The sequence below is a fragment of the Eptatretus burgeri genome, chromosome 6 (genome assembly GCF_056783735.1).
Source record: "Eptatretus burgeri isolate ZD-2024b chromosome 6, Ebu_testis_v1, whole genome shotgun sequence".
NCBI lineage: Eukaryota > Metazoa > Chordata > Myxini > Myxiniformes > Myxinidae > Eptatretus > Eptatretus burgeri.
Window position 1 is genome coordinate 5,313,628 of NC_140966.1, and position 18,968 is coordinate 5,332,595.

The 18,968-nt window shown below is 43.8% G+C and overlaps 2 protein-coding genes across 9 annotated transcripts in view; one reads left to right on the plus strand and one right to left on the minus strand.

Moving 5' to 3' along the window:
• The window catches only part of GCDH (glutaryl-CoA dehydrogenase), a 51,273-nt gene extending 44,640 nt beyond the window's left edge, over nucleotides 1-6,633 (minus strand). For 2 of the 7 annotated variants that reach the window (XM_085883812.1, XM_085883811.1), the window contains exons 1-2: nucleotides 6,500-6,633; nucleotides 3,140-3,260 (exon numbers count right to left, since the gene is read on the minus strand). In XM_085883812.1, coding sequence (XP_085739938.1) covers nucleotides 3,140-3,260; nucleotides 6,500-6,595 — 217 coding nt within the window. In that variant the 5' untranslated portion in view covers nucleotides 6,596-6,633. Of the gene's footprint in view, nucleotides 1-3,139; nucleotides 3,261-6,467 lie in introns of those variants that run through there. The other 5 variants (XM_085883817.1, XM_085883813.1, XM_085883816.1 and 2 more) reach the window with 3 other exon arrangements.
• Nucleotides 6,634-6,705: 72 nt separating this feature from the next.
• LOC147024166 (MOB kinase activator 3B-like) overlaps nucleotides 6,706-18,968 on the plus strand; it is a 46,886-nt gene continuing 34,623 nt past the window's right edge. Inside the window, exons 1-2 of one of the 2 annotated variants that reach the window (XM_085883819.1) lie at nucleotides 6,750-6,973; nucleotides 13,675-13,851. The gene's annotated coding sequence lies outside the window, so the exon portion shown is untranslated. Of the gene's footprint in view, nucleotides 6,974-13,674; nucleotides 13,852-18,968 lie in introns of both variants that reach the window. The other variant, XM_085883820.1, reaches the window with a different exon arrangement.

The window sequence follows — 18,968 nt, forward strand, 5'->3', positions numbered from 1 at the left end:
CTTTTGTTACCTTATAGCCTGGAATTGAATTGCATTAAATCAGACTTTTTCCACATTTATTTATACATCGTAACCCACAACTTCCAAGTGAAAAAACAAATTCTGCAAATTTTATAGGATTAATTAAAAATACAAAACTACAATAACTTGGTTGGATAAGTGTCCACGCCCCTATATAGTAATAATTGTAAATTAGATCAGGTGTAACCAATCACCTTCAAAATCACACACCAAGTTAATTGGCCTCCACCTGTGTTAAATTGTGGTGATTCTGATTTTTACCTCCACCACCAAAGGTGAAGGAAGTTATGTTTTCACCCATTTCTGTCTATTTGTCTGTCTGTTTGTCTGTCGATTTGTTTGTCTGTCTGTTGTGTACAGGATATCTTAAAAAGTTGTGGACGGATTCTGGATGAAATTTTGTGGACAGGTTCGGTGTGTGACAAGGATGAAATGATTAGATTTTGGTGAAGATCCAGATCTGGATCTGACTACTAGAATTTTTTCAGTGATTTTTCACCATTGAGAGGTGGGCCAAAAACGATATAGTACTGTATAGCATGATATTTCTAAAATCTATTGAGCCCGATATATTCTCGTGGATCAGGTATTATGTGGCGGATGTATGCGCTCTACTAAGTGCCCTTCTAGTTTCAGAATAAAATCAGCTGTTTCTGTAGGTTTCCTCTGCTACGTAGTGCATTTCACAGCAAAGACTCAACCATGAGTCCAAATGAGCTTTCAAAAGACCGCTGGGATAAAGTTGTTGAGAGGAACAGATCAGTGGATGGGTATAAAAATATTTCATAGGCCTTGAATATCCCTTGGAACACAGTCAAGACAATCATTAAGAAGTGGAAGGAGTATGGTACCACCAAAACCCTGCCTAGATCAGGCCGCCCCTCCAAACTGGATGACCAAGCAAGGAGGAGACTGATCAGAGAGGACACCAAGAGGTAAATGGCAACTTTGAAAGAGCTGCATGCTTTCATGGCAAAGACTTATCAATGTGTGCATGTGACAACAATATCCCAAGCACTCCTCAAGTCTGGCCTGTACGGTAGGGTTGCAAGAAGGAAGCCATTACTAAAAAAAAGCCCACCTTGAGTCCCGTTTGAGGTATGAAAAAAAACACTCCAGAGATTATGAAGCCATGTGGCAAAAAGTTCTGTGGTCTGACGAAACCAAGATGGAACTTTTTGGCCTTAATGCAAAATGTTATGTTTGGTGCAAACCCAACACAATACACCACCCAAAGAACACCATGCCAACTGTGAAGCATGGTGGTGGCAGAATCATGTTATGGGGATGTTTCTCATCAGCAGAGACTGAGGCAGTTGTCAGGATAGAAGGGAAAATGGATGTAGCAAAATACAGAAAAACTCGAGAGGAAAACCTACTGCCCTATGCAAGAAAGCTGAAATTGTGACGGCAGTTCACCTTTCAACACGACAACGACCTGAAGTACACAGCCAAAGCTACACTGGAGTGGCTTAGGAACAAAAAGATAAATGTCCTTGAGTGGCCCAGTTAGAGCTCCGACCCTCATCCAATCAAAAATCTGTGTCATGACTTGAACATTGCTGTCCCCCAATGCTCCCAACACTACTTAACTGAGTTTGAACAGTTTTGTTCAGAAAAATGGGCAAATATTGCCCAATCAAGATGTGCAAAGTTGGTAGAGACCTATCCCAACAGACTCACAGCTGTAATTGCTGTCAAAGGTGCTTCCACCAAGTATTAACTCAGGGAGGTGGACACTTATCCAACCAAGATATTATAGTTTTGTATTATTAATTAATTTTCTGAAATTTGTAGAATTTGTTTTTCACTTGGAAGTTGTGGGTTACGATGTGTAAATAAAGGTGGGAAAAGTCTGATTTAATGCAATTTAATTCCAGGATATAAAGTAGCAAAAGTTGAAAATTTAGAAAGGGGGTGTACACTTGATATAGGTAGGCACTGTCCTTCGGTTGTTTTTAAAAGTCTCCGATTCCAGCACAAATCCAACAATTTATCTTTCACATATGTCAAAAAAGCAGCAATAAAAATATGATGGACAAATGGCATGAAGTAGCGAGATATCTAAACACAAGAAAGTACAGCAGAGCTATGTTGTGCCTCATCTTCATCAGCAAATCATACACGACAATGTCCTGTTATCGTCAACCATCGGTGAGGAGGACAGCAGAAAATCATTCAAATTGTGATGGAAGCATGAAATTTTGTACGAGAACTCCGAAGAAGATACTTTTATTAAAAACCCCATTGGAGATCAAAAATAAAAATTTCAAAATGAAGATGATGAATGGCCCTAAAAACATGTGCTTTAGCCGCCTTTCCATTTCTGACGTCTTTCTCAATTTGCCTTAGAAGTTACATATACCAATTTAAGACCATTCCCAGTATTGGGAGGCCTTCCCCCTAACGGAATGTACCCTCTTGTCCTGATTTAGTGTCCTATTTTTGTATCAATGCAAGATTTATTTGACGTTAAGATGTTAAATATACATTCCTCAAAATGAGGCCACCCTTATAAAAATGAGGTAAAAGTGAGAAAGATGTCAGAAATGGAAAGGAGGCTAAAAAAAAAAACACATGCTTTTAAGGCCATTCATCGTCTTTCTTTTTTTTGATGTCCAATGAGTATTTTGAAAAATTTTCCTTTTAAGGACTAATCATGATCTCACAATTTTAATGATTACACCTGTATTTGGGTTTTATCTGCGACACTACATGTCCTGTTATCTTTCAAAGAAGAAGAAGAAAAGGAGATATTACAATGAATCCCTAATACTGTGCGTCCTCAAAGAGTTCATGTTTAACCTAATTGATGCAACCTTGCGACAAGGATGTGATGTTGAATGTTATGATCTAACTGCACAAGACCTATTTCAGAACTACCGTGGATTATTGTAGAAACCTCAAACGGAGAACTCTCACCACGAGTTGCTGGTAGAGACGAGGCATAATTAGCTAGCATTTTCTTATGACGGTAGTTGAGGCTTGACGGTTGTGCTAAGGAACTGCAGTAAATTTCTCCTTTTGAAATATTCATTGGAAGAGTCCTCTGCTGGACACAAGCAAAGATAGTTAATTGAAAACTCGTGTTCTTCGTGAATGTTGCAGTGACTCTCACCACTTGCAGGGGCCTGTGAGAAATTGACAGCCAGGAATCTGGATGCTGCTGAGTTGCGCTGTGGTTGTAAAATGCATCGCAAGGCTACCCAAGCAGCTTTCCTTGATGCAAACATTTTATTCTGCAACCAGAGATCACAATCACGATCCAAGCTTCAGTTCTATTTCAGTGACCGAAGCTAAATTTAACAGGTTATCCCAGAAGCTCGGGCTTGGCAAGCATAAGCCAACCCAAACCCGAACAGAATACACATACTAGTCTCTGCGAAGGCGTGTCACTCACTAAAAGTTGATGTGGTATTTTGAGCATTCACCATTTGTCAGAGCAAAAATAAGCAAATAAATAAATAAATGAACACAGAAAGGGGCATGTGTTGCATCAAAGTGTTAAATTGTCATTATTATGCAACTGGTAATTAAACACCAAATTTCTACTTGGCTCCTTTCTAGGGCAATGACAACGTGCTGTCAGACTGGACAGTTCGCACAAACGTTGTTCAGGACATCGAAGAGTAAGAACCCCTCGGGAAGATCGCTATCTTGTCACGCTGGCTAGGCAGAGCCACTTTGTGACAGCACAATATCTTAAGAATAACCTGCAAAAAACAATCATATTTCAAATTATGACCAAAACAGCTTGGAACAGGCTTCATACCAGTGGTATGAAGTCAAGAAAACTGTTCCGCATCCCTCCAACACAGCACTATCGACAGCAGCACATGCAATGCGTGACAACATCACAACTGGAGAGTGAACCACTCGCACCATTATCTTTTCAACAATGTGTTGAGATTCTGTCTAGGGGCTTGAATGATGGATGTGTGGAGTCCGAAATGAAGGTGGGGAGCAGGTTAACTTGGGTGAGCCTTGGGTTAAGGTTGGGCCAACGTCAGCACCGCCGTTGGTCAAACGTAATTTGTCCATTTGCCAAACATTGGCCATTGTCCCATCTCCGTCATGTCATGGGGCTCCTGGTAGACCAACGTTGGGCCAACATTGGTCAGGAGGCGTCACTTTTACAGACATTGGATGGGTGTCATAAATCCTTTTGTGACTGACCATTCCAACCTTTGCCAACATTGTGCCAACGTCAGTGTGCTCGCTGGCATGGGTTGGCACCTTCACTAAGCAAAAACCCGACGACTTGCCGCTGCTCTGCTCAGTAACGGATAGCCGTCTTTTCAGCCCTATCACTCGCATCATGTGCAGCAAAGTCGGGTTATTAAGGTGTCAACAAATGACTTACACTTGCCCCTGCAATACAGCAAACAATACTATTGTGTTACACAATTTCACCATTAGTGACAGTAAAAATAACTTTGTTCATCCACTTATCCTCGTAATATATGGTCAGGATCATCAATTCAAAAACAAAAGCTGTTTTGGTTAGGATTTGGGCAAGTAGCTGTGCCCTTCTTGGTAGCTGTTGTGCCTTTCTTGGTAGCTGTTGTGCCTTTCTTGGTAGCTGTTGTGCCTTTCTTGGTAGCTGCTGTGCCTTTCTTGGTAGCTGTTGTGCCTTTCTTGGTAGCTGTTGTGCCTTTCTTGGTAGCTGTTGTGCCTTTCTTGGTAGCTGTTGTGCCTTTCTTGGTAGCTGTTGTGCCTTTCTTGATAGCTGTTGTGCCTTTCTTGGTAGCTGTTGTGCCTTTCTTGGTAGCTGTTGTGCCTTTCTTGGTAGCTGTTGTGCCTTTCTTGGTAGCTGTTGTGCCTTTCTTGGTAGCTGTTGTGCCTTTCTTGGTCACTGTTGTGCCTTCATTGGTCGCTGTGCCTTTCTTGGTAGCTGTTGTGCCTTTCTTGGTAGCTGTTGTGCCTTTCTTGGTAGCTGTTGTGCCTTTCTTGGTAGCTGTTGTGCCTTTCTTGGTAGCTGTTGTGCCTTTCTTGGTAGCTGTTGTGCCTTTCTTGGTAGCTGTTGTGCCTTTCTTGGTCGCTGTTGTGCCTTTCTTGGTCGCTGTTGTGCCTTCATTGGTAGCTGTTGTGCCTTCATTGGTAGCTGTTGTGGTTTTCTTGGTAGCTGTGCCTTTCTTGGTAGCTGTTGTGCCCTTCTTGGTAACTGTTGTGCCTTTCTTGGTCACTGTTGTGCCTTCATTGGTAGCTGTTGTGCCTTTCTTGGTAGCTGTTGTGCCTTTCTTGGTCACTGTTGTGCCTTCATTGGTAGCTGTTGTGCCTTTCTTGGTAGCTGTTGTGCCTTTCTTGGTAGCTGTTGTGCCTTTCTTGGTAGCTGTTGTGCCTTTCTTGGTAGCTGTTGTGCCTTTCTTGGTCACTGTTGTGCCTTCATTGGTAGCTGTTGTGGTTTTCTTGGTAGCTGTGCCTTTCTTGGTAGCTGTTGTGCCCTTCTTGGTAGCTGTGCCTTCCGTGGTAGCTGTTGTGCGCTTCTTGGTAGCTGTTGTGCCTTTACTGGTAGCTGTGCCTTTCTTTTTCTTGAAAATACTCACACTGACACTCATTCACACTGACACTCACTCACACTCATTCACACTGACACTCATTCACACTGACACTCATTCACACTGACACTCATTCACACTGACACTCACTCACACTGGCACTGACACTCACTCACACTGGCACTCACTCACACTCATTCACACTGACACTCACTCACACTCATTCATACTGATACTCACTCACACTCACTCACAATGACACTCACTCACACTCATTCACTCTGACACTCACACTGACACTCACTCATACTCATTCACACTCACTCACACTGACACTCACTCATACTCATTCACACTCACTCATACTCATTCACACTCACTCACACTGACACTCACTCATACTCATTCACATTCACTCACAATGACACTCACTCACACTCACACTCATTCACTCTGACACTCACACTGACCCTCACTCATACTCATTCACACTGACACTCACTCATACTCATTCACTCATACTCACTCACACTCACAGGATATCTTGGCTTTGTATGTAAAAAGCGTTTAAACGGATGTTTGTTCGATCGATTAAACAGATTGAAAAAGCCTGTTATTTGTCCAATAACCTCCTGGCTGTTCACTTCGAACCCAAACAATTGGCCAACAAGCCGAGTCCGCCGAACACCCCTCTCGTTGAGCGCCACAGAGAGGCCTTCGTTGTGCAGTGCATTGTATAATCAGCTCGTGAATGGCCGCAAGTTGTGTATTGGTAACACACCACGTCGTCGGTGATGTTCGTCCACATTAACAAAGCCACGTGAACAGTTAAAATGAAGGCACACGGCGTCGTGCATCCCTCACTACATCGCGTACATTGATCACGTGTGAGAAAGTAATGTTCAACCAAAATATGAAAAATCTAAAACCAAAGAAAGTCCGTTTTACGTGTTCGAGCTCTGCGCACCGCGTGTACTCACAGCACCAACACAGGCTAGCAATCGCGCGTTCTCATTGGTCGACGGAGAGGCGTTCTGTCGATCTTTCCACAGAGAAATTTGATTCGGAAAAAACATTATTTTAAAATTTACTCCTCAAATCATAAGTTTTCAAGATTAGTTGTCGCCTGTGAAGCGGGAAGAGAAAACGTGATATTTTTTAGATAATTTTTTTTTTTTCCGGTGGTCACGTTGGTCTCGGGAGTGAGGCGGAAAAACCGTGGAGGAGCGACGAGCTCGAGCTCGCTGCGCGCGCGCGCGTCCGAGAGGACAGGAAGGCGGGAGAGGGCGTCAAAAGGACGTTACACAGGGAGGGAGTACCAAGGCCTAGCTCCCTGAACCCTGAGACTCGCGGAAAGAGCGTTCTTTACACATATCCTACATTTTGGAGTTTCTATGGCGGGGAAACTGTGGAACGTTCTGTGAGATCGCCACCGGTGAGGAACCACGCCAGTGGTGAGTGGGCCTTTCGTGCGAAGTTCACATTGCCATGGCTACCTATGGCGGCTACAGCGTGTCTTTTTGATGGGTCGCTTCTTACACTTGGGAGTAATCGACGTACAAGTGGGTCTTCCACTTGGATAAGACCCTCGCACCGACGGGTTATTTCAATTATCGAAACTAATTTTGTGTCATTATTTCTTCGTATTTTTATCGTATGTTAACATTTTAACAGTGTACCGTAAATACAGACCGCTGTGTTGCTTAGAACCAAGACGAAGCAGTAATATGTATGTATGTATATTTTATATATATATATATATATATATATATATATATATATATATATATATATATATATATATATTTTGTTACGAATTTCGGTCCGCCCGGCGTGCGATCAGCCACGTAACTCGAATCGCGACCGCCTCGCCCACCGGAACGGACAATTCAGTCGTGACCCTCCTTGGAACTACCGCCAGGAGCTAGTCACGGGTGGGTCTTTCGACCACACCACAATCGTGCCAATCGGCCACCCACGCAGGATAGGGTTGTTCGCCAAACTCGACCTACCTAAGTACCTGCGCGGGTAGTTAACCGGGCGATCGTACCTCGCCGCTGGCCGGCCTAGGACACGAACCGCTTAAGCGGTCCGTTCCGTGCTTCAGTGATAACCGAGCGGTGTTATCGCCGGCCCCGACGGACGTGATTATTTATCGGGTGCTTACACCCCTCCTACTAATTCCTTCCGTGATGCAAGATGGAACTTTCAAACAAGGGAAAGGACGCAACGAAACGAGGAACAGTTCAACAAGCACATTTATTGCACACTCAGACAAGCACATATTTTACAGCCATACAGTAATTCAGGCACGCATACAGTGAAAGCAAGCAAAGGCAGAGTTACCACGAATAAAGTCTTTATTTCACACGCACACTTAGACAATTCTACTTATAAGACGGCGCCACCACATGCATTTACACAAAAGCAAAGGAAAAAGCCACCCTCAAAGGCAAGGGTGGCAGACAGGTTCGTGGACCAAATGTGCGTGGAACCTGGATGAGCAGCCAGGTCCACGAGACCAAAGCGTCTTACCCACGCTCTCGTGGCGCGATGGCGGGCAAGCCGCGATGTCAGCGTAGCTGCGCCTGGCTTCGTGCCCCTGGCGTGGCCGGTGAGCTCTCTCCGTCGATCGGCCTCAGTCTGCCTTTCCCGTCTGCTTCAAGCTCCGTCTCCCGACTCTGCCCCACCGACACTGCCACACCGATACTGCCGCCGTCTGCCTCTTCGAGCTCCGTCCGGTTCTCCGACCCCTCCAGACTGCCACTCCACCGACTCCAGACTGCCACTCTCCACTCCAGACTGCCACTCTCCAGACCCGACTTGACTACCGCGACCGACAGACTCCCGTGAGCTGCGTTGTGCTCGCGCTTATATAGGCCGGGGGAGGAACGCATATGCAAATTTGTGGATCACAGCGGGTTCGGAGGCGGGGCTACACCACCTGGTGCTCAGCCATTGGATGGATGAAAAGTTGGCGTGAATCATTCCTGATCCGTTTTTCGAGGCGAAAAGAACCCATTCACAACCCATGGCACAATGTTTGGTAGAAAGGCGAAGGTGGTGGGAGTTTGCTGTGGTGGTTTGGGAATGGTGTTGGTGGTGGCGATTTGGTTGTTGGCGGGCGTCGTTTGAGAATGGCGGTGAAGCGATGTTTGCGGGGTGGAATTGTGGAGGTAAAGAGGTGAAGGTAGTGTTGTTTGAGTTGTAGTTGTTTGGGAATGATGTTGCTGGTGGGGATTTGGTTGTTGGGGGATGATTGGTCCAAAATAATGATAGAGAAAGGAAAAACAGCTAACTCAAAGGATCACAGCCCTGTGAACACGGAAATTCCCTCCAAACAAGTGGGGAAATCTAACTACACAATTACTTATCGTCATAACTGATGTGAGGCCCTTTATGGTGGTCTGCGAATTTCCACAGCCGTAACAATAATATTTATATGGTTGGGGTGATTGGGATGACTGTGTACATTTTTAAAAGGAAAAAAGGTGCATCCAACTAAAAAGTAACTAGATCTACTCTACTAATCTTGTAACAAGCAAGAGCAGATCCAGTCTCTGATGACGTTTTACCCACTTCCTGAAGAATCTCGCTGGGAAGGTAATGAAACGTTGCCCGAGACAGGATCTGCTCTTGCTTGTTTATAACGAGCTTAGCAGAGTCGATCAAGTTATTTTTTTTGGTTGGATGCACCTTATTTTTCCTTGAAAAAAATGTTGGTGTGTATATAAAAATACATACACATTGGGCCATGCTTGCATACTGCAAGCAACTACTCGGGTGCATCCGACGTGCAAACATAATTAATACTAGAAGGACACTCGGTAGAGCGCATACCTCTGCCACGTAATCCCTGATCCACAAGAACATATTCGGCCCATTCCATTTTTCAGATATCGTGCTATATATCATTTTTGGCCCCATCTCTCAATGGTGAAGAATCTTATATATTATTTCCGAGTTTGTGGTTTCGTGTTGCGCTATCTTCGACTTTGTTCTGCGCTCGAGTAACGCGATATTCGGCTTACATTATCTCAAAGACCATATGAGGTGCATGGTACAAGAAAAAGTAAATAAAATGGTTCTGAAACTGTGAAATCGTATTCCACTTACTGCATTAAAGTAAAATTACTACTGATACTCTTTCTCATCATCAGTCAGTTACAGCATCAGTTCCTTTCTCAAACACACCCACCCCAACATGTCGCGCAGAGCGCGGGTTATGCTAGTCACTTTTAAAATTCTAGTAGCTGGATCCAGTTCCGGACCTTCACCAAAATCTAATCAGTTCGTCCTTGTCACACACCGAACCTGTCCACAAAATTTCATCCGGATCCGTCCACAACTTTTTTTTAAATATCCTTTACACAGAGAGGGGTGAAAACATAACCTTCTTCACCTTTGGTGGTGGAGGTAATAAGCTTTATATATTTACCCTGAGCACTTGAAGTGAAACATGGGGTAAAGCAATTGGTTCATGTCTGTGTTATCAGTTTATAATCGACAAATAACTTATTTAAATGGAATGTTGTATTTGGAACATGAATATGAAGACAAGTCTGTTGTTTTACCGTACTTTGGCCCTGAATTTGTCCCGATCGCACATACCCAGAGGAGAGTGAGATAATATTTTTACTCTGCCTGCCAGTCTGGCAGTCAAACAAAATTTAAAATCATTCCAAACAGGAAACAACTGTTTTTTAAGGAAGTCATAATGGACACAAACAAGTGGAAGTCCATGCATTGCGTGTCGAGCCATTGTGTGTTTATGATGCAACATAGATGCGAAAACAGGAATCTGTATCGAAGACAAAGTTTTGATTTAATTAGTGTTGTGGGATTAAGATCACAGAGTGAGTGACATGTAATGCAGGATAACATCAAATTCAATGGTTTTTAATTTTTTTATTATTAATAAATGCTACTGACTTTATACATAAAGCAAATGTGTTCTAATAACAATCATTCCAGTCATACTTTTATACATTTTATTATAAATTAAAAAAAATAGCTCCGCAAGGCGGGCGTAATCCCTCAGACCATGCATTGTAAAAGGAAGCAGTGATATCACGATGATGCTGTCGGTTAGAGCACGTTGGACGTCATATCGAAAATCAATCAGACTTCAAGATGGCTACCGTGGCGGCTAGTGAAAATCGCAGCGTGCCCATTTTCGAAAGGAACCTTCCTCTACTCAACCTTCAACACGCCTGTGATGACAATACCCCTTCGCCCAATTCGGGCTGAGAGGTAAAAAATACCAGCGGCATCCCCATGCTTAGTCATATCTAACGATCGACACGCAACAAAACAAAAGTTTCCAGAATTCACTGAACATTAAACTTATGAAGAAACTTTTCTTCTTTTTTTAAACTGACGAGAAAATGGCGCTGGGCCTGGGTTAAGGCTCAGAGTCCGGCGCTTGGCGCCCTCACCGCGGCGCCCTTTGCACTCCTCGTCGCTCTTCTTTTGTTTCTCTCTTCGTTATAATAGCTTTCCTTCTTGCAACTCTCTCAACCTCTGCTCTCCCCTTTTCCTTACTCGTCAATGAGACGATCAGGCCTCATAAATATTCCGACCTACAAGGCCTGACAAAACAAGATGGCGGCTTGTAAGACAAATCGTACGTTCTGACGACATTACGTACACGTCTCAGAAGAAGGTGTGAAAGCAAAAAATTATGTCATCGCGTAATTAGATCCGGGATATCACAAACGTAAAAAAAAAATACGTCATCGCGTAATTTGATCCGGGATATCACAAACATAAAAAAAATTACGTCATCGCGTAATTTGTTTGATCCGGAATATCACAAGCGTAATTATGATGGAACATAGATGCGAAAACAGGAATCCGTATCTTAGACAAGGTTTTGACAAAATAGTGTGGTGGGATTAATTAAGATCAGAGAGTGAGTGAGTCGAACATAGATGCGACGTAACGCTGTGACGTAGGGTAGACGGACAATGAAAAGGAGACTGACGTAGGGTAGACAGACAGGACACCAAAATTTTGCCCCTCATCCCAGTGCTTAGTCGATACTCGACACGCAACAACAGGTACGAATGACTAATGTAATGTGTTAGATAGGGTGGTGTAATCGACACTGGGAAATGGCGGTAAAACTGGAATTAATTTATTTATACGACTTTTACAAACTTGTTTACAATTTAATTTAATTATGTACTTGAAAACTGCAGTACACGAATCGTCCGTCGGAATACTTCCAAGAACCCCCAGTTTTGCAGGACTTCAATTTAAATAAAGGTTCATTGGGGGGTGGTGTTCAGGACTGCTTCTGGTCAACTTCAATCGCACTCGACTTTTAAATTATCTTTAAAAAAAAACAATTGTTGAAATCATTATTTTATTGAAATTGAAATAACCGTGCATGGGAATCGTGTTCTATGAACTCGCTAGTTTATGAAGTGGTAGTGGTTGCATTCTGCAATCAGCCAAATAATTTTAGTAAATCAACGATTAGAAGAAATATATATATATATTTTTATATATATGTATATATAGAAATATAATCTTGACCCAATGTTGCCAAGAGGGTGATGGTGGTATTTCTAAAATATTAAACTTGTAACCACTAATACACCTTATATCCTTTGCTGATGTTTGCAGTTTACACATCTGAGTTCAACAGTTGAAGCATGATTATCCTTTAAATAATGAAAACGTTTTTATTTGTTGTGTTAAAACGTGAACATTTTGATTCGAGGAATGATTTCAATTCCAACCTTGGAGCTTTCTGCACCAACTGTCTCATTATAATTTGTGTTTATTTGTTTGAATTGACATGCAGACGCTTGTATGATCAGTTGAAGCGTTGGCATATATCTTCGGTGCTCACAAGGCCAACTGTATAAATATTGTTGGTTTTGAGACCGGTGAAAGAATGTCATGTTTAGAAGCTGATTTATAGATCATTGGTTCAACCTTAGTCATGTTGTACAGGGATATCGAGGTGAGAGATTATGGAAGGGTAACAAACTGAAAGTGGGGAGGTGCGTCGAAATATGTACATGCACACTCAATTTACCATGTCCTTTATGGAGCGTTGCCTCGGAAGCAATATCTTAGCAAGGGTTACAATCTAAGATGGTTCGTCATTCTGATGCAAGATGCTCGACTGAGGGCGATAGCAATTTGTTGAATAATTTATTCAGGATGCTAGCAGTTACTCCCCTTCTTTTGAGGGACTTCATTTGATCTTCAACTTGTACTGACTAATGCGAGCAGATGAGCCATCCAGCTTGATGTACAACCGAGGGACGGCATCCACATTGATGCCTCGCCCTGCTTGAGAAACACTGTGATGGCGGTTTATAGCCGGGTCAAGATTCAAACCCAGACTAGACAGCTGAGGGGCGAGTCTGCATACCTCTAGGCCATTCTGACAGCCCCTGGGGGCAACAAACCTCACCTGGTATAAATACGCAGATCTATCAACAAACGGGAATAATAAGTACGGAGATTGAGAACTCGGGAGTATTAAGCTGCAGTTGAGAAGCTTGTGTGTTGGGGAAGGTTAATCCGGTTAAATATCACAGTTGGAATGGAAGGTGACACGAGATGAAAGTGTACTGCCATCGTTAAGCCTTGGAGGCAAACGTGGGGTTGTATTCTGAGTGGTGGTTCAACAGACATGAGAAAAGAGGGACAAAGAAGTAGAGGTGAGCACCAAGCCTGGATCTTGGTGGTTTAATAAGGATAAGGTTAATGGAAGACCTCATGGAACAGCATTGCCTAAACTCGATGTTCTGCTATTTCATGATGAAACGGTAAAATACACAAATGCAAGAAACTCTGAAGCGATCTGAACTTCCCCATTTCCATTGACTCATTGCTGACTGACGAAAGTACGCCGTGTGACGTATGCTTCCAGGAGAGGTTGTTGTGTGGGGAGTGAAATAAGTAGAACATCTGAATGTTTTTATTATTTTTATTTGGTGGACACAATTGCTGGAATCGGTTGACAGAACGATGAACATCATGTTTGTTCTGGGCTTGTGAGGGTCGACCAGGGAATGTGTTTGGCCCAAGCCTTTGACAAATTGACTGGCCATGCCTGGCATTCGACGGATGTTGGCAGGAAATTGTAACTTGTTCAGGGTGTCGTCGATAAGTCGCATGTTCTTCACAGAAAGACGCCGTGGAATCTTCAACATCCACCACTGCTCAGTGCTGGCACGAGGGTCCTCCGGTTTAACGTCCTTCTGACGGACGACGACACGCATTGACACCTCACCCTGCACGCGAAACGCCAGGAGGACGGTTTATAGCTGGGTCAAGATTCAAACTCGGGCTCGACAGTTGAAAGGTGAGTTTGCACACCTCCAAGTCATCCTACCAGTATGATTGCTCGTGTGTTCCGTGATGTACCATAAACACGTGACGACGATGACATTGTTGAAGAACTTAATCTGATCGCCCTTTTATTAATTTTTTTTTGAGCATGGACTAATTGTTGACATATCCGTAATTGTAAAAAAGCTGTTAAAATAGCTGAGCAATTGGGACAACCGGCTGAGCTAGCAAATGTAACACGTATTCCACTTGTCTACATGCTGCACTCGTTTTCACTTGTGTGAGCAGAATCTTTAATCGGGTCAAGGAAACTGCATATCTGACTTTTCCTACCTCTAACGAACTGGTACATATGACGCTTCGTTTCTCTTGGGGTATGTCAGATTATTGGCTGCCAGAAGCCTTTTACCCTCCCTCTCTCACTCCATTAATGCGACACTCAAAAGTATTGAGCTGTTTCCTTAAAGCCCGTTTAGTGCTTCTTCTCTCAGAGGCTTTTAACATTGTGTACTCTCTTGACAGTTGTCCACCAGTGCCCACTGTGATATACATCATCCGACTTGTGAGGAAATGCCATTCGGTTTTTAAACCCTCAAATGAATCCAGGGTTTAATACTTTGTCATTTAGACTTTCCATTGGCTTGACAAGCTCTTGGTGGTAATACACGTTTGACAACTTTTACAACGCGTTCATGTAATGCTCAAATTCATCCGTTTCAGGTTTGATTGCACGAGTACCTACGAGGGGTGTGTCAGTGCCTGTGTCCATGTCCTTATTTACATCGTTCATTCTCAGATATACTGTAATCCATATGCTCTGGGGAGGCTCTGCATTGTTAAGGCCTCAGTCACATTTGCCACGGCGGCCGTGGGGTCTCCAAAATCTACGGCCACAAGCAATTATACGGCGGCCGCAGTATTTCCACGGTCACACAATGTAGCAGTCACAAATGTTTTTATTTTTCAGGGAACCGCAGGGCGTATTTAGGCCTAAGTCACATTTGCCACGGCGGCCGTGGGTCTTCAAAATCTACGGCCACTAGCAATTATATGGTGGCCGCAGTATTTCCACGGTCACACAATGTAGCAGTCACATATGTTTTTATTTTTCGGGGAGCTGCACGGCGTATTTATAAATTGTAGAGACCGAAAACGTGGGATTGCCGTACGTTATTTGATTTGATGTCGCACGGTGACCTTAGGGCGTTCCTGCGGCGGCCATAGAATTTTCAAGGCAGACGCAAGGTGCCCGCAAGGCGACCGCAGGAGGGCCCTAAGGTGAACGTGCGGCCAGATGGACGGTAACGAATGGGTTAATTTGTTTTTTGTTTTTTTACCAGTTTTTTTTTTTTTTGGCTTGTCGCATTGCTACAGCGAACGTAGAAATGAAAAAAGTTATAACTCCGCGTTATAATTCCACGGTGACCTTATGGCCTGTAAAATATAGCTATACGGTGTAGGGCCACCCTGAGGCCACCTCAGAAACTCTGCGGCTGCCGCACGTTTCTGTCAATTCAGAGGGCGTACGGCCGCCGTATCCTCGCCGTAGAGCAAATGTGATAGGCCTCGGTCTTAGAAATTGTGGAGACCGAAAACGTGGGGTTGCCGTACGGTATTTGATTTGATGTCGCACGGTGACCTTAAGGGGGCCCTGCGGCGGCCATAGAATTTTCAAGGCAGACGCAAGGTAGCCTCAAGGTGCCTGCAAGGGGACCGCAGGGGGGCCCTAAGGCGAACGTGCGGCCAGACGGACGGTAACGAATGGGTGAATTTTTTCTTTTTAACCAGTTTTTTTTTTCGGCTTGTCGAATTGCTACGGCGAACGTAGAAATGAAAAAAGTTATAACTCCGCGTTATAATTCCACGGCGACCTTATGGCCTGTAAAAGATAGCCAAACGGCGTAGGGCCACCATGAGGCCACCGCAGAAACTCTGCAGCCGCTGCATGTTTCTGTCAATTCAGAGGGCGTACGGCCGCCGTATCCTCGCCGTAGAGCAAATGTGACTTAGGCCTAAATGCCGTGCCTTGTTACCGTCGCCAGAGGACATGGTTTTGCATTTGGGCCTGTCCGTCTGTTTGTCCACACAGAATGTGAGGTGTATTCATTACATGAGATTCTATATACCTTGAGACCCGTAAAACTCCAAAGACCCTTAAGACCCCTAATAACCCTTAAACTCCCTAAGAACCTTAAGACGCTTTAGAACCTCAGACATTCTATGACTATTTAGATCACCTAAATACCCTTTACGACCCTTTAGGACAACAAGTCCCTTTTGACCCCTAATACCATATATTCCCTTTAAACCTACAAGACCGTTTAGAACCCTTTGACACCTAAAACCCTTAAGACCCCCAGTACCTTTTAGACCCCTAAAACCCTCCAGAACCCTAAGACCCCGTATACCCAATAGACCCCCCCAAGACCCCATTACACCCTTTAGAAAGCTTTGACTCCTAAGACCCTTCAGATCCTGTTTGACCCTTCAGAAACCCTAAGACCCTTTTAGACCTTTAGACCTTCACACTTTTCAGACCTTTTAATACCCTTCAGACCCCTTTGACCTTTAGATCCTTTTTAGATGTTTTAAGACCCTTTAAACACTTTGGACCATTTAGACCCCTTTAGACCTTTTCACCTTCAAACCATTTGACCTTTATAAGAAAACCATTTCGATTTTAGACCTTTCATTTGCAATCAATGATCTTTCATCCTTCCCTTTATTTGCACACAAAATACACCACACAAAACAAGTCCTCACGAGGGTCTGCAATCTCTGATTGTTCTTTCTCGTTGCAATCTTGTTATGCTGATGGCTAATGTTGTGGCAATGGCCTAACTTTGCTTGGTGCCGAAATAGCTGTTCAAAGGCCCATTACTGTATTGTAATTATATGTTGTGAACTTCGATATTTGATGAGCAAATGGTGATTTCTGAAGCAAAGATCACACCGTAGTTTCATTACCCCAATGCTTTTCGAAAAAGAAACTGTTGGATATTGTAATCTGCTCCGTCTGTCTGTCCATCCGTCACGCTATCTTGTCAACATTAGTGTGCATAAATATGGATACAAACAAACACGACATATCGTGACCGAAGCTTTTCGTGCTGCACTCTTCAGGGTAAGATCGCAGCAAGTGAAGGAGGAAATAGAGGCGCGTGCTTATATACGCAAGTCCCTTTTAGGAAGACACTGGTTCAACCGTATTGACGTCACGGTTAATCCAAACGCCCATTGGTCGGCTCATCATCTTCACCTCGAGCTCCCATTGGCTGGAGCAGAGTTCGTCGATGATTGACGTTTGCAACCGCATCCTGGAGAGAGGGGGGATGGGTTTCCCCTAAGGTCCATTCACCATTTGTTACCGTACTTACCTTGATCTTTCCGTGCTCAGAGACACAGAGATCGTACAAATTCCTTTTGACGACATGATATTGGATCGGTGGTAAGGATGAAGGTTTCTTCCAACATACGTAAATGAAACGAGCTCCGACCTCGGCTCGATATCCTGAACATATCTGCATTGTACTGGTCTGCACAGGTAGGGTTGGCAACCAGGTGCTATGCAATGGCAGATGAAGCAGATACAATGGCCGTTGGTTGCTGGATGTTTCTACATGCTCGCACTGGTTGTGTTCTAACCCTCACAGTCTTTCTTCGAATCGCCAAGGGGACGTGTTGTTTGATCCGATCAGCCGATCTTAGTGTTGTGCGGCCCACGTACCGAGCTTCACATCGGCACTTAAACTCATAAATAACATTGCTGGTTTGTGAGGTGAGTAGCACATCCTTGTTGACTGATGTCAGCAAACGGCGAGAGGTAAAGATTACTCGGGGTTGCACAGCCAGAAACGTGTTGGACACAAATTGTTTGATTTGTACTTCAAACCTTCGTGATGATTGCCCTTTCCAGGGCATCCTGATATAGACTGGACATTTGTCCGGACCAATCTTCCGATCTTTTGTCGTGTGTAGAAACTTTTGCACGTATCTCTTAACTATATGCTCAGGATAACCATTCTCACTGAGTATATTCATGATTTTGTCAATTTCAGCAGGAAGATTACAAGGTGAACAAATCCTCTGTGCTCTGTTAACCGGGATATTGATCAAGGCAATTTTGTATCTCGTGGAGCTGTAGGAGTCCCAGCGAGTATACTGCCCTGTGAAAGTCGGCTTACGGTAGATGGATGTTGTGAAACCAAAGTTGGATCTATTAACTAACACGTCCAAAAACGGTAACGTGTTTGACGATTCCAGCTCCGTGGTAAACTTCAGCACTGGATGGAGAGTGTTGAGCCATGCCTGGAAATTGTCACATACCGTCCGAGAATCAAACAAAGCAAAAATGTCATCAACGGCCCAATAGTATATGATGGGGGAATCGACCCCTTGCCGACCAGTAAGTTTCTGCATTTCGTGATACCCCACAAAGATATTTGCAAGAGCTGGGCCTAATGGAGAACCCATGGCCACACCGTCTGTTTGAACATGCATCATGTCGTAAAAACTGAATTCCACCTCCCTTGTAGCTGTGTTCATTAATTCCACGAAGACGTGTTCCGAGATCATCGGTTGTTCCGTGATGTCATTATGGTTGAACCAATCAGTGTCTACCATATTGAGACTTGCATATATAAGCACGTGCCTTCACTTCCTCCTTCACTTGCTGCGATCTTACCCTGAAGAGTGCAGCACGAAAAGCTTCGGTCACAATTTATGTAGTTATGATCACGTGGCACGAAGGTGCAAGAGCGCAATATAATTTTGCCCCCACCTCCTGCGGCGGGGTCTAAAGGTCAAATACCAAAAAATACAATTGCAGGCACACTTTTAAACATTTTTTAATGAAACATTGGGGGGTGCATGAAATATGTATTGTTAGTTTTTTTTGGGGGGGGGGATTTGACCCCGGGTTCATATCCAGGCAGGGATCAAAACGGAAAAAAAAATGTTTAACTCGGAATTTCATGTTGGATCATTCCTAGGGGAACTTTTTGCCATCTTTCAACTTTGCTCTGGTGGGAAGCGTGGAGATTTGTGATGGTGCACCATCAACTTCGCTCTAGTTAGTCATTCATTCATTTCCTTTTGCACATTTATTCACTATTGCAGCTCCTAAGCCCT